The following is a 15990-nucleotide window of genomic DNA, read 5'->3' as shown; positions in this document are numbered from 1 at the left end:
GTTACAATGAACAATTTGGGCAAAATATCCTTGGATCTTCAAGCATGTGCAACTATTATAATTCTTACTAATAATGGATAAAAAAGGAAATGAAAATTCTCAATTTTATAAGCTTACATCCCAGAGAGCATAACAATTTACTTACTTCACTAGAGCAGCTGCTTCTGGAAGTACATCAGCAAACGATTCACGGAATATGATTGCGTTTTTCCTTTTACAATTCTGTATGACATCATTGGCAAGGTAAAAGAGATTCAAACGGTGAGGATAGGCAGCTAGAGATGACAAAAGACAAGAAAAGCAAATGAGTCCATTTATATTTAGTGTAACTTATTCCAAATACATTGTTCTCAAATTGTTTAACTGCTATTGGATGGGCGGATGGACAGACGGACAGAAGGATAGATGGAAGGATGGATGTAAATGGTTGGCACTAAAAAAACTCATTAACTCTGAAGAAGCTGAAACAAAATAAAACTGTTCTCCCCAACATTTGGGAAGATAAAAATTAAGTCAAAGCAGCTCATCTTGTTGCAAAAACACCAGGGTCAGTGGAAAGAGCGTGGCCTTTAGAATCCACACAGAATGTGACCTCAGGCAAATTGCTTAACCTCCTCCACACAGTTATTGTGGACAGGCTCCCTTCCTCGACCAGTCCAGATACCACTCAGATACACCCAAGTCCTTCCATCCACACTGGAATAGAGGCTCTGCTGCTACTTTCACCACCCGAGGAATGTTCTGGGAAATAAATAACGTGCTCCCATAAACACATCTGGGTCAATCTTTTTCAAAGGCCCATGACAAGGCCCAATCCGTCTACTATCTGGAACCCTGAGCGACATCATCCGAGTTTCATTGTTATCCTGGACAATTTTAATGTCCATACAGATGATCCACAACATTATCTAGTCTCTCAATTTCTCGACCTCAAAGCCAGTGACCCCCGAGAACCACTCCTTTGTGTATTTCAAACTCCCCTCTTCTAACCAGAACGTCCCACTCCCACTGCATTTATTCAATTTTATCAAGATCTCAGTTCTTTATTTCCTCTACGGTCTCCTCCAGTGTTCAATTCTTTATCAATTCCAGGGTCTCTGATCCATATTTAAACCACTCTTTTAGCCAAACCTTCATGGTCTTTTCTTCCTTCCCCAAATTTGGCCTTTAGAGCACGTGCATTCAACAACGTCCTAAATCTGAATCAATTTAACTGCCCCTACCGCATCTTTATTTCCGCTCCTGGGTTCTGCTGAAGAACATTCAGACCACCAGGAGGATTGAAACCATGCCAGTTGAGTCTCCGTCAGCGGCCCCGTGCGACACCCCTTCCACACGTGCTTAATCGACATCCCCTCTCATGTGCTGTAAAGACTGTTTCAAATTTTACCACTCTTGTCAAGCCCCCTGTGTTAGCACATTCCTTCTCCTCATTCTCAGGAGATAAGCTTATATGCTATTTTACAGAGAAAGGAAAAAGTATTAGATGGGAATGCTATTCTCTCAAAAAACGTACCCATATTTACACCCATCCAGATCAACTCATCTAAGTTAAAATCTTTCAGAATCAGAGATCTGAAAGAGTTTTATATATTGTCTCCACTTTAATTCCTATTAACTCCATAATTATAGAAGCTACCTTTTAATTCTGTACCTAAAACATGCAATCTACTATGCTCAGAGCTTTATAGACATTATGCTATCTCGCTTCGGTTGCCATCACCCCAAACAGCAACCACCAAGGCTGCCAATAAATTCCAACGTATTAAAACCCAATGGAGATTTTTTCAGTGTCATTTCTTTGTGGCTTCGGCACACGGACATCTGTTACAGTGACTCCTTCTTGGGCTTCTGTCACAGCGTCCTCCTGACCTTCCTCCTGCCCCTCTGGCTCCTCCTCCGCGCACACGCAGGTGGCAGCTCTGCCTGCGGCCACCCTGCTCTCTCAATGGCGATGCTCGCAGGTTCTCTCCTGAGCGCTCTTCCCTAGTCACCTGCGGCACAGTGTTTTAAGATTTAGGGTTTTAAGTCAGATATTTGGTTCAATTCCTGGCTCTGTCACTTATTAGCTTTGGGATCTCCTGTATCACGTATCTCTTCTATATCTCGTTTTCTTTGTAAAATGACAACTTCACAAGTTGTTTTAAGAAGTAAATGACACGACATATGTAAAGCATTAAGGACATTGCTCAGCACACAATCAAATGCTATCGGCACAGTCATCCACTTCCATGCCTTCAACCACTACCACCGATGTAGCCAGGATTCCCGCAGCCGGGGCATCGAGCCTGGATTTCCCCTCACCAGTCAATGCTAAGTCTCAGAAGCACCTGGAGTTTGATTTCTCAGTATTTCACTAATACCCTCCCTCTTCTTCCATCTGTTACGGCTGTTGTATTTAGTCGGAACTTTAGCAATCTTTTTTGATTCCTCCTCTTCCCTACCTGTCACCCCCACTTGATAAATTTCCGCATCCAGCCAATTTGTCTCCAAAAATATCTATTAAATTTATCCCTCTTCTCTTCCTTCTACAGCTCTTCCTTCTTCCAGCTCACCTGTGACCTGGATTCCTACTGCAATAGCCTAACTGGCCCCCACACTTGGTCCCTTCAGATTTACTCCCTACATCTTCTAATACGCAAACACTATTAAATTATTTCTCATATCAAATCTGTCAATGATTTCCAACTACATATTGGTAAATGCCCAAACACCTTAGTCTCCATTTACAATCTGGATCTTCACCTTCTCTTCCAGGCTCATCTTTTTCCCCTTCAAAATCAAAGTTCCATCTTTAATGAATTACCGTTCCCAGAAACCTCTCCTCATTCCTCCCTTCCTCCCTCTCTCTCATTCTCTCTCAGAATTTTCCTTTTCTATGATAACCTATCCTGAATAATCTTCAGTATTTTCTACTCATCCATAGGAAAAAATCCAAAATTTTAAATTTAATTCATGTCAGATTCTAACCTTCCCATCTCATTTCTACTTCTTCCCCAAATAAATCACCTCAAACTATTTTATTGCCACTGTTCCCCAATGCAAACCTTCCACCCTCGTCAGAGCACTGAAGACATCCAGGAGGAATGAGAAGCCGACGAGGCAGTGTGGGAAGATGCCCGCAGGCAGTGGACTCTGAGGCCCATCAGAGCTCTCCCACCCTCTGTAACCTGGCTCTTGCTCGCCTGTTTGGCCTCAACTTCAGCCACGCTTTCCCTTAGAGCTCCAGTTCGATGATCGACACTTTGTTCTCGCCTCCAAGCCCCGCCCCCTGCTGTGTCCCCCCTGCCCATTTCCATAGCCGAATTCTTTTCCTCCTTCGGGTCTCCTTGAGAAGGATTAATTTCCATCAGCTTTAATATGACTTCATTTGTAAAACGAGGACGTTGAAAGGAAAACAAAAAGAAAAAGCCACATGGACAAAAATGTTATTTATACCTGTAGGAAAACTGTAAGTACTCTAAAGAATAACAAAAGGGAAATAAGTAAAGGTACATCCATAACACATGGTTGATAAGTATCTACAAATAACATAAAGATGCTTGCATTAGAGTTAGTAAAAAATTGGATGATTATTTTCTAAATCTCCTATAATAGTCATATGATCTCCTATAATAGTCATATGATTTTTATATTTAAAAAAGTGGCATATAAGGTAAGTAATTTGTATTAGATTACCTATAATATACCCTCTGGCTTTAATATAATAACTAAATAAATATTTATTTATGAAGATATTTAGTACAAATCATGGCAGTGCCACACAAACAAAGAATCCATATCTTCTCTTTAAAAAGATAAATCCTCCAACTTCCATAAAATCACTTAGTTGCTCTGCTGAGGGTTAACAAGAAAAAAAATAATTATCTGCTATATCAAGAGAGCAGAGAGACCCCTGAACTTCAGAGAAAATCTGAGTGCCACACCGTTCCACCACTACGTGGGAATGGTCATACAGCATGTAAACTGGACACTATGAGTGAAAGGGGTGCTGGTCACATCAGGAGACAGGGTCACCTACGTGTCCTGCTAAGTCCTAACCTCGGCTGTATTGTATAGAAGTCAGAGATGTTTACTTTGTTTACTACACTATTTATTAAAAAAAAAAAAATAGCCTACTATTCTGTTTGGGGGTTATATTTATAATTAGTTTATCTGGGAACAGATTCATCAACAAGCTTGCCCCAAACTCCCTCCTGATGAAGTGTCCTTGTTGGGAACGTACTCAGTGATACCATGGCTATGAGAACGCTGGCATCACATGTGCCAACCCCAGTAGCCAAAAATCTTATATTAATATCACACGCTTCATCAAATGAAGTACAAAGAATATCCCAGAAATTAGAGATCTCAAGAGCTATAGGTTAATGGAAGTCACATCATATTTATACTTAACTTACAAGAATTCATCTTTAAGTACTTAAAAGTTTCAGAGCAAAAACAATTAAAGTTAAATGTTCAGAGACAAATGCAATTAAATTTCAGAAAGAAACTGGAGGTCACAGAGAAATACTGACTAATGAAAAACTGGAAGAAATAATAAGATCATCTTCACAAATATGACGAGAAACAGAAGAACTAGCAAGTCTGAATCTCCCTAAATTTGCTGGTGTTGCAAGCACCAAAACATTCAAGTGATTTAACTTCTCAATGATTCCCTCTACAGAATTCTATACTACCAATTACAGTATCCATCACACATATATGTGTCTGTACAAGGTTTATCAAAAAAGCATCGATATTGTAATCAGTGAACAAATTTAAAGGCTAATCTTTTGTCTTAAGTATGAATTTTAGAACTGGAATCTGAATAAAAGTACTTCAATGTTCACTGAAAGAGCCACATTTAAACTAAAAATTTCAAAGTTGTCTCAGTATTTGTAAGGCATCAACTCAGAAGTTCTTTAAATAATTTACAGTCAGAACATTTGTTAAATATCATTATATACAATTATCTAGAAACCTACTAAATCCAAACAGTCCCCAATTCTAAATAGAAAATTGGTCAGTGTTATCAGTGATCTGTAAAGAGCCGAAAACAAACAAAACCCTTAGAATCCGATTATCCACCAATAGTGGAGTTGGTTTATTAAATTCAGAAAGTTAATTATATATGAAGACCATACAGAAAATAGAAAAATGGTTTACATACTGAAAGTGAAACAAAAAAAGGTATGTCAACTTCACTCTTGGTACCCGCTTTTTTCCTACATCTAAGTCCTGTCAATCCAGCCTTCTGCTAACTGTATTTTCCTGAATTTAAGAAACCACTGTTTGTAACATGCACCATTTTACATACCACTAAGAAATTTTAAAAGTACTTCCTGTTAGTTGAATGAAGCCATCAACTGTAAACTACACACTGATTTCTCACACGTTAAAATGTGAAAAAACAATGTGCAACTTAGAATTGATGGAATACATAATTTCTAATTCATCCTCCCTCCCTATTCCTTTTGCCACCACCTTACTTCAGTTTCTCATCATTATTACGACAAACTTTCTAATAACCGAACTGATCTCTGCTTCCAGTTTCACCATCCATCAATGCAGGCTCCAGACAGCCGGGATTTATCCACTGATACACTTTCCCCTTTGTGCGAAGGTCTATGTATAAAGATATTCTTTGCAACACTATTTCCAATAAAAGTGTGGAAATATCCCAAAAGTCCATTAATATGGGCCTGGCTAAATAAATTATGTTACCTCCATCCAAAGGAATTGCACCTAACTATTAAAAAACACACAAGGACCTTCTACAGTTCATTTACAACTATCTCCAAGATATAAAATGAAACACACAAGATACAATGGGTCTAGCAAGTAACTATGTATGTAGAAAAAAAGACAAACGAGCATATACTTTATATTCATAGAGAATACCCCTGGGAACACAGACAAGAAACTGCCAACAGTGATGGGCTATGGGAGGAAGGAAGCCAAGCGGGCAAGACAGACAGGGGCAGTCAAAACGGAGTTGTTTGTTTGTTTGTTTGTTTATTTGTTTTTAATTGTATACCTTTTTGGAATTTGACTTGGGCAAGTATTTACATATGCAAAATAATACATTAAAAATTAAAAAGAAAATACCCCACTGCTGCAACATTCACGTCCTTCCTCAAGACTGTAAATACCTTGAATGCAGACAGTGGGCTATTCACGTGGAGCTGAAAATGCCCATTTACAAACGTGTCCCCCAGACCACAAGCTCCGTGAGCACGGCGGCCTGGTACCTCAACGCCAACCTGCTGTTCAGCGGGCATACATTAAATATCCCTACTGGACACATGAATACTAACCAGAACCTCCTTTTTAAAACCATGCCCATCCAGGCCTCGGCCCCCCGCCCATGCTCCAAATTACCTGCTTCTCTCTCCTATCAGTTACCCCCAAATATTTTGGAGTCCCCTAGTAACACCAAGCAATGATCTAAGATGTGAAGGTCCACACCGTGTGAACCAAGTCTACCTGCTCTAAGTCTATTTTACAGTCTTAAACAATCCCAGCCAGGGCTCTTTATTACATCTACCCTTTCAAGGTTGACCTTATCTCACTAATATGAAGATGCTGGTGAAAAGAGGAATATCAGATGATGAAATCTGTCCCACCTTAGGTGCTAAAGATGGTCCCCTCTCAAATCCACATGTCAGAATTCTCGTTCCTTTCAGAGGGTGCTACAGCTGAAAAGAACACAGAATCTGGACAGACATCAGTTCAAACTCTACCTCAAAAACCAACTGGGTGATAACCTTGAAAATTATTATATGACAATGAGCCTTTATTTCCATATCTTAAAATGAACATAATGGCTCAAAAGGCTTTTAGAAGGAATAATTTGTTTCGTATCTGCTTGTACCTGTTAAGAGAGCAAATTAAATACTAAGTCACTGACAGTAGTTGTTTTCTCCCAGTTTTCCTTCTAAGCTAGTACCTATCAAGTAAGAGGAGAGAATGTCATCTAATTAAATTAATCTAAATTAACGTATGTATAAAAGTTTCTTCCTCTTTAACTCTGGCCTCTGAAAATGGGGAGAAAAAGGGCTTTATGATTCTTAGCTCCTCCCAGCCCAGAACTCCCTTGCTCTGTTCTGGCTCCTAACATCTAGGAGGCCGTGAGACATCTAGGCTACCGAAACATCAGAGGCCCAAACACTCCGGAACCCTCGTCTTCAAGGAAGTCTGAGAGCTCCAAGCCAACTGGTTTCTTTTCAGCTGCCTCGCAAACGTCTGGTCTGCCTGTGGTAATGCTAAATACAGAGATTACGTGAGTTGTTTAACTGCTTATATTTAATAACTATGCAGAATAATAACTATGCTCATATTACCTAATCGGCAAAATGTTTTAAAAAGTTGATTATAACCAAAACTCTAGTCATGCATATCACAGATGTTGGTTAATCACCCAGCCGAGCTGTTTGCTCATGAATTTAAAAAACTTTTCGTACTATTCCTTCCATCTAAAATGACTTTAGTCTTCTCTCATTTGTTCGAAATCTCATCTCAAAACCCAAATCAAATCCCTAGTCCTTAATGAAAGCTCGTGAAACCACTTCCATCCCTCTTTGCTTTGAGCTCATACTGCTCTTGTATTTAATATCATGCAGTGTTTCACACAATAGCTTTTCCTTGGTTAGCTTGCAAATTCTTTGAAAACAGAATTATATCTTTTACTTCTCTATATATTTGTTGACTGCCTGTCTGTCTTAGTCTAACTTGAGACTCCCCCCACCCCCGCAAAAAAACAGATTATTCTTTTTCATCTTCAGTGAGTCTTACCAGCACAGGACAATGATTTATTATTTACATCAATAAAGGGAAATACAAATGTAGCTGATGCAAACAAATTAATTCCTAAAACATTTCCATTGAACATTTAGAATATATCATATTGGTTCTTTTAACAAATCTACCTCGGAAATTATATGCTTAAGCTTATATCACGATAATCTATCTCACTCCCCACACCTTACAGTTCTCTAACAGACAAGGGAGAGAGATGCTGCAAAGAGCAGGAAAGAATAACTTGTGAGAAAACAATCTATTAACCAGGGTATCATCTGACATTCCCACATCGATGCCGCCACCACCAACAAAGCACCTGAGACCAGGGGTTGTAAAATTATACATTTACAAAAAACTTAGAAGAATTAGTTTCCATAAAACTTATATAAATGTCAGCCAATCAGTTGTCATAGCTAGATACTGTACCCCGATCTTTTTCTTCATCTATCTAATAAGTAAAGAAGACTTTCAAGAAGCAGTTACAGGACGGCCTGGGTGCAGTAGTTCCCCAATTCTGGCCTTGGCCTGTGACGAAATTTCCACTGGTTTGCAGAGAAATGAGAAAAATAAGGACATAGCAGCTTATTTTTCCTCAAGCAAATGTATCCACGTTAAAAGTTTGTTCTATATTATCTTCTCTCTGTTTTTCTGGTAATTAAAACACCTTTACGAAATGATGGTAACACGTTTACTGCCCTTAACTGACAACAGAAACAATGCTCTTTCAGCACCCTTAGTTTTTATTTTCTTAGACTGACTGGCCCATGTCCAGAGAACTAGTCCAATGGGTCTCCTCTGACCCTGACTCACTGTGAGCTACCAAAACAAGTGCATATTTACAGACTGCTCAGTCTGCTTTTTAAAGTCACTCATTTGACTTGTGTTTTAACTATGTTGGGAAAATTCCTTTCTTGAGATTATATGGACGGACCCATGATCTGTGGCTCACAAAATTCAAGTAGCAGAGGTAGTATGTAAAGATGATATTTTATTTATCCCAAGAATGCAAGGGTGACTTTGCCTTAAAAACCTATAAATATCATTCACTATATTTACAGAAAAAGTCTTGATAAAATTCAGTGTTCATGTAAATGGATATTGTTAGCAAATAATTTCCCTTGCTAGAAATAAAAAAGCATCACATGACCCAATAAAGAAGTTTTAAATACAAAGAGTGAAATACTGTAAGAGAAGACTATCATACGTATATATTATATGTATTATAGAAGACTATCATATCATATAATATACATATAATATATGTATCAGTTCTTCCAAATTGATCACTAGTTTCAAAACAATTCCATTCAAAATCCTAACAGAATATATTAAGGACTCTGACAAGCTGATTCTCCACCTTATACGAAATACAAAGGCCTAAGAGTAACAAGACTGAGATGCAGGAATTTGGCCTTCCAGAAACCACAACATCACACGACAAACTATGGAACTTGCGCAGGTAGAGCCCAACTGACCAGTGGAACCAAACGGAGAGCCCGTACACAGAGCTGGGTGTTAGCTGAGATTTACGACATGTAGCATTGCGGATTCCTGGGGAAAAGGAGAAAACTATTCGTTAACTTGGACAGGGACAACTGTGTTTCTAAATAGGAAAAAATAAAAATGAACTATATGTCATACACAAAAAATCAATTCTGAATGGAATAAAGACAAATACGAAAAGGGGAACCAAACAAAAGCTTTTCAGCAGAAAAAAAAAACCAAAACGGGAGAACATCTTTATCACCTTAAGGCAGGGAAAGGGTTCCTAAACCAGTGTGCTAACCACGATACACATGCAAATCCAGTATTATTAAAATCAGAAACTTCTCTTCGTCCAAAAGACACCACAGAGTGCAAACACATACTTCAAACTGGAGGAGAAGCTCTTTGTAACTTCTACTGGGGGCAAAAGACACAGACAGGCATTTCAAAGAACGGGAATCCTTGAATAACCATAAAAAAATGTTTCATTAATAATCAGGAAAAAGCAAGTTAAGATCACAACGAGAGAGCATTTACCTCCTAGACTGGCAAAAAAAATTGAGAGAGCTCATAATAAAATGAGACAATCCCAGGACTCGCTTGCTCTGTTCTGGCTCCAACACCTAGAAAGCCCATGACACATTAAAATGAGACATTAGTTTTGACATGTAGTATTCTTATCTTTGTTCAGTGCTTTGTATTTTAAATTTTCCATTCTGAGTTCTTCTCTGACCCATGAGTTATTTGGAAATGCATATTTCATTATCTAAACAAAATGGGACTTTTTAATTTTGTTATTAACTTCTGAGTTAATAGTACTATGGCTAAGGAACTTGACTCTATGATACAGAGCATCTGAAATTATATTAAATTAATAAAGTTATGGCTTCTTGTGGGATGAAAACAAACTGTATTAATCTTGCATTAGGGGCCAGTGTCTATCATTAATTGGTTTAAATATTCCTTTTTTTCTGTTCAAAAAGATTGTATATTTCCTCGTTTTAGGGCACGGGGTTCCCTCTATATGTGAATTCACTGAATCGGATTTTGTAAAAACTTTTCAGTTTAAACTACCAATAATTAAGAGCTATGTTTTAACTCTTCCACTAGAATGGAGCTGATCAATTCTTTTAGTATGCAAATGTTTGCTTTACATATTGATGCTATTTTATTAGGTGCATACAAATTTAGAACTGTTGTGTCTTGGCGCACTACACTTTTTGTCATTTTAAGGAACTTCTTGCTCTCTAGCAATGTTTTTGTCTTAAAGTCTCATTTGTTAATCAATCAGCTGCCACAGTGGTGTGATTTTGATTGTTTTTGGTTAGCCTTCTCCCTTTAACTTTTCCATTTTAGATATGTCTCTATATCTAGTTAAGACTTTTGTTGTTAATAAAATGGATCATCTATGTCTTTTAATTTGCACGATTATCATATTGACATTTGATAGTGACTGATATATTTGAACTTGTTTTATACTTGCTCTCATTTTTCCGTGTCACATTTCTTACTCTGTGCTTTTTACTTGCCTTGCTTTTTCTACGTGTCCTGCTTCTCCATTCTCCTTTCATGTCTCTTTGGGAAAGTTTTTTGGTTTTTAATTCTGTTTTCCCTTTCTAAGTGGCTGGAAGTTACATATTCTATTTCTAGTCATTTAGTAGCTACTCTTGAAATTCTACCACAAAGACACACACACACACACACACACACACACACACACACACACACACACACTTCAAGTTAAACATGTCTCTCCTGAAAAAAATACAAGGATCTCAGAATACTTTCATTTCAAATCAATCTCTTTTGACCTACAGTGTTATCCAGATTTTAGTTCTGACTTTCTAAAAAAATTCCGCAAATTAAACATCATTTTATACAGATAATATGCATTTAGATTTACTCTCATGGTTACCAATTCATGTGCTCAGCAGAGCACTTTATTTCTCAGACCTTCCTCCTGGGATTATTTTCCTTCTTCCTTAAGTATGTACGTATGGGTGGGTGTGTGTGTGGGGGGGTGTCCTTAAGAAGGTCACAAAGTGAAGATCTGTTGGTTTCTAGCTTTTGCCTTGCTGGAAACATCTTCATTTTGCCCTTGTTCTTAAAAAATAGCCTTGCCAGGTATACAATGTACAGATTGACAGTTGTTTTTTCTGCACTTTGAATATTTTACTCCAATGCATCCTGGATGCCATTGTTGCTATCAGTCTGTCATTCCTTTACAAGCTACCTATCTGTTCTCTCTGGCTGTTTTTAAAGGCTTCTCTTTGTCTTCGGTATTTTTTAGTTTAACTACAAGGTATGTAGACACTTTTTAAAATTTTTATTTCGCCTCCTTAATATACATTCTGCTTCCTGCATAGTCACGTCTTTCATTAATTCTTCAAATTTCTCAGTCAGTATTCTTTCAAATACTGCTTCCATTCTCTCACTCTGGGACTTCAATCACACATATATATGTTAGAGTCATTATTCTATCATTTCCATCTACTTCTCTCTTGGCTTACATACTGGGAAATTACTTGGGATCTGTCCTTCATTTCACTGATTGATCCACTGAGCTTTTAATTTCAACAATTATATTTTTCATTTCTAATGTTTCACTTTGGTTCTTTTACAAATCTACATAACCACATCTGAGAGTCTTTTGTTTCTTGCTATATTTTAGATTCCGTCTTTTATTAATTTAAACATTTTATACACGATTGTTTTATATTTTGTATCTTATCATTTCAATAGTTTAAGTCTTTAGGGGTTTGTTTCTACCAAATCTCATTCATAGTAGCTATTTCCTTGTGTTTTGTAACTCTTTTATTGTGAGCCTGTATTTTGTTGAATTTCATCTGTGGGAAGTGAGAGCGCCTCATCAGAAAAAGCTTTCAAGACGAATCTGCATTTGCTCTGACAAAGGGCAATACTGACCTTGATCCAATTTAGCATCCTTCTCAGAGGGCTCTTTCACTTGCTGTGGGCCAAAACCTTAGTCTCCCACTAGTGCTATTATGGGCATTTGCCTTTAGGGCAACCTTACCTTGTCCGTTAGCTTACAGCTAGCTCATTGCTCCTGTTCCAGCTGATTCTTCACTTTCGTAAGTGAGAATAGACCCTTAGAGAGCTCTCTTACTTTTTGGCATACCAGTAATGTACTAAAATTTTGCTTGCAAGTTTCCCTGTAGACGACCTTCAAATAATTTACATATTTTACATACTGTCCCCTCGAGGAGGTAGAACCTAACTCCCCACTCCTTAAGTGTGTACTGTGCAGTGACTTCTTTCCAAAGTGTACAGTAAGATAAAGGGAAGAAAAGGGCACCTTTACAATAAAGAAACCTGACGAATGCTACTTAAGCCAGGTGATCAAGGTTAGCATTATCACTGGTAAGTCAGGTTGCTAGGATACCCTTGATATGATGTGATGAGACTAGCGCTTTGCCTGTGTCCTTCTTCCCAGGAAACTAACTCAACTAGTCATGAACAAAACATCAGACAAACCCACGCTGAGGGACATTCTACAAAATACCTGATCAGTACTCCTCAAACCTGTTAAGTCCAAAGTAGCCTAGAGAGACATGATGACCAAATGTAACATGGAGTTTTGAATGGGATCCTGGGACAGAAAAGACATTAGGCAAAAATCAAAGAAATCCACAGATGAAGGATAGACTCTACTAATGTGAGACGGTAACTGGGCGCCAAGTACACGAGAACTCTATATTCTCTCAACTTTTCTGTAAATCTAAAGCTATTCTACAATTAAAAGTTATTTTAAAAAATTGTTTGTTGCAATTTTTGCCAGATGTGTTCTATTTTTAGTGGATGGATCCTGCAAAATGGCTAGTCTGCCATATCACCAGAAGCAGAAGGCATCCTGCTCACCTTCTGCCCAGCACAATCGTGCTCCTTCTCAGAACCAGGCTCCACTGAAACTCCTCGGGCAAACTTTCTCTTCCCTTAGCTTCCGAGAAGTCACTTCGTTCTGATCCACGCCTCTACCCAGGACACCCTTTCTTCTGCTTAAGCCCTGAAACCCTGGTGTTCTCTGACTGTCCCTAGTCTCTTCTCACTCACAACACTATCCCTTGAAGCGCTCAGCGATTAACTACCAAACGCTTCAATCCCCGAGTCTACAGCTCTAGACCAGAGCTCCCTCCCGAACACAGCACAGTGGTTATGAACATATTTAAGTCAGTGGACCTAGGTTCAAAGCCCGACACCTATTTCCAGCTGCACGACCCTTTCAAACACTGCTTTCCTCATCTATACAATGGGATAATAATAGTATATACCTATCGAAAGTTGCTGTCCAAATCACATGACATAATACATGTAAAATTCCTTGACAGCATCGAATATACAACTGTCAACAGTATTAGCCAATACTAGGATTGTAAGCGTAATGTAAATGGCTAATTATTTCCTTACTAAACAGCTCTTCTCAGATGCTCTCTAGACACTCCAACTCCATATGCTCAAACCTATTTCATCATTCATCTCTTCCTCCCAAATTCCATCACCCAAGGCAGAATCCATAGACTCCAACTTCCAAGCTTTCATCGAACTTCTCCCCCAACATCCAACTGATCAGCAAGTTCCATCAAATTCCACTTTCTAAACAGAGAGCACCCTTACTTTTTAGCTTCCCTAGTAACACATTAGAATTATGCTTGTAAGCTTCTGCCTTCCTCACTACCACTACACTAACTCGAACCTTGGTCATTTGGTTAGATTATCATAATGCCCTCTCGTAACATTTCCCTTAAACATGTCATTAGTTTTAGTAACCATAATACCAGTTTCAGGTACTGCAGTTTACGGTGCTATTTTAAAGACCAAAATACAATACTTTTGTTGGCATAATACAAAAGCAGCTCTGTTCACCTTTCTGGGTTAGCTTTATCTCTTCCCTACCTGCTCACCCACCGCCATTCCTCTTTCATTGCAAACTCCTTGCCCCGTTTACTACCATTTGCTGCCCAGCTCAGGAAACCCCTGACTCACTCCCCTCGACCCTCGTTGCCTCCCACTTACAGCGTAAGTCTGCACCTAAGGGAGAAAAAAAACTTGTAATAAAGGCCCTCTCCCGGGGGGTGGAAAGAAAAGATCTAGACCTCCATTAGGGAAATCTTCCCCAAGTTAGCCAAGGAAAAACGTCAAAACTTCAGCAATTTTGAACTACTGAACAGAGACAGATGGCTCTGAAAGCACTGGTCAGAGGAGTTAAAATATGGCAAGAAGATACTGAAGTTCAACCCGACCAGCTACATCACACGTGACAGTTACGAGGGTGCCTCAGGCAAAAAAAAAATCGAAGTCAGAAAGCGGCAAAGCCAGGAGCAGCTGGTTTATATCAGAATGGTAATCTATGTTCAACATTTATTTTTATAAATTCATATTTTGCTTCATGTTTTAGAACGATGATGACTTTAAAAATATGAAATATATTCTCATAACTGACCCTGTGGATTTGATTTTGTTTTTTAATTCTAAAGTTTTCAATAAAACCCAAAATTATACTAACATCAGTATCACGAAAAATAATCTTGGTCCAGTGTTACAATCATTGCTGTGTAGTTGTTAGCTTTAATGCCTACACAGTTACTTTCTTTTTTAACATACTTTTCCCTTCTTATGTCTTAAAAACCATGCCTCTTATTCCTCCCCACTGTCTTTTCCATCCTTGGCCGTGCGCACCTCTGCTCGCCATTTCCTGCTCCTGGTTCCTTCGCAACGGTTTATGTTTGGGATCCTTCCTTTGCCTGCTTTGCATCTTTCTGAACAACTGTTTCCTCCACGAAGCCTTTCTCACAACATGCAAATATAAATTGGTTCTCTGTTCTTTAATTGGGGGTTTCCTAGAAAAACTTCCATAATGAAGCACCCCAAAGCATGTTCCTTGCTATACTGATCAAATGAGATAACCAGAAAAGAAACAGATTCCACAGGGTCAAGCGATTCTGGAAAATGCTGACTATCCTATCTCCCACCCAGCTTGGAAATTCATGAAGCGTTTTATTAAAGGTACTAAGTCCAGCAGCACAAAACGAGGTTTAACTCTAATTTGGTAGCTCCCAAACTACACATCACCACTTTCGGGGACATGCTGTTGTACAAAGTACACAGTCACCTGTTTATTTTTATTCATTGCTATGTTTTATTTTCTCTGTATCTTATCCACGCTTGTCGGGTCACACATATGTGCTGCCCTCGTGGCGATCTGAGAAACCAGAGAGAATGGACACATATCCTTAACCTAAGCTGACACTACGCAGAGCATATATATGTTTATGGAAAACCTATAAATGGATTTCAAAAGCTCTTCATTTTTCTATGATCAGGTTTTTTAAGTCCTTTAAAACAAAGTGAAATGGATCTTCCAAAATGTATGTCTTAATATGAAATTTTATTTTAAAAAACATCTTTAATTTAAATTTTAACTATTTAAATAAGAATGTGATTAATATTTGGCCGTTATTATTCCAACTTCAATTTTTTAGAAACCTTTCTTTCTGATATTCATTTAAAAAACCCAGCAATACTAAAGATATTGCTGTACCTTTGAAATCCCTTGAGATGCATTTTCTCATTAGCGTAACTATAAAAACATATGAAAAATTATTACATTCTATGCATTTCTAGAACTGCAAGATGTTGCTATATGAATAGGTACTTAAAATAATCAAAATAGGTAAACAATTTTCAAATTAATATATTCTCACGGCA

The 15990-nt window shown here is 38.2% G+C and overlaps 1 protein-coding gene across 1 annotated transcript in view; it reads right to left on the bottom strand.

Annotated features, from left to right (window-relative positions):
- RPRD2 (regulation of nuclear pre-mRNA domain containing 2) overlaps positions 1-15990 on the bottom strand; it is a 73040-nt gene that overhangs the window by 43960 nt on the left and 13090 nt on the right. The window contains exon 2 of the mRNA XM_023525724.1: positions 146-275. Within this exon, the coding sequence (XP_023381492.1) occupies positions 146-275 (130 nt within the window). The remainder of the gene's footprint in view (positions 1-145; positions 276-15990) is intronic.

Source organism: Pteropus vampyrus, unplaced genomic scaffold, assembly GCF_000151845.1.
Source record: "Pteropus vampyrus isolate Shadow unplaced genomic scaffold, Pvam_2.0 Scaffold617, whole genome shotgun sequence".
Classification (NCBI taxonomy): domain Eukaryota; kingdom Metazoa; phylum Chordata; class Mammalia; order Chiroptera; family Pteropodidae; genus Pteropus; species Pteropus vampyrus.
The sequence above is the reverse complement of the archived record's forward strand: the minus strand, read 5'-3'. Positions and strand labels throughout refer to the sequence as shown.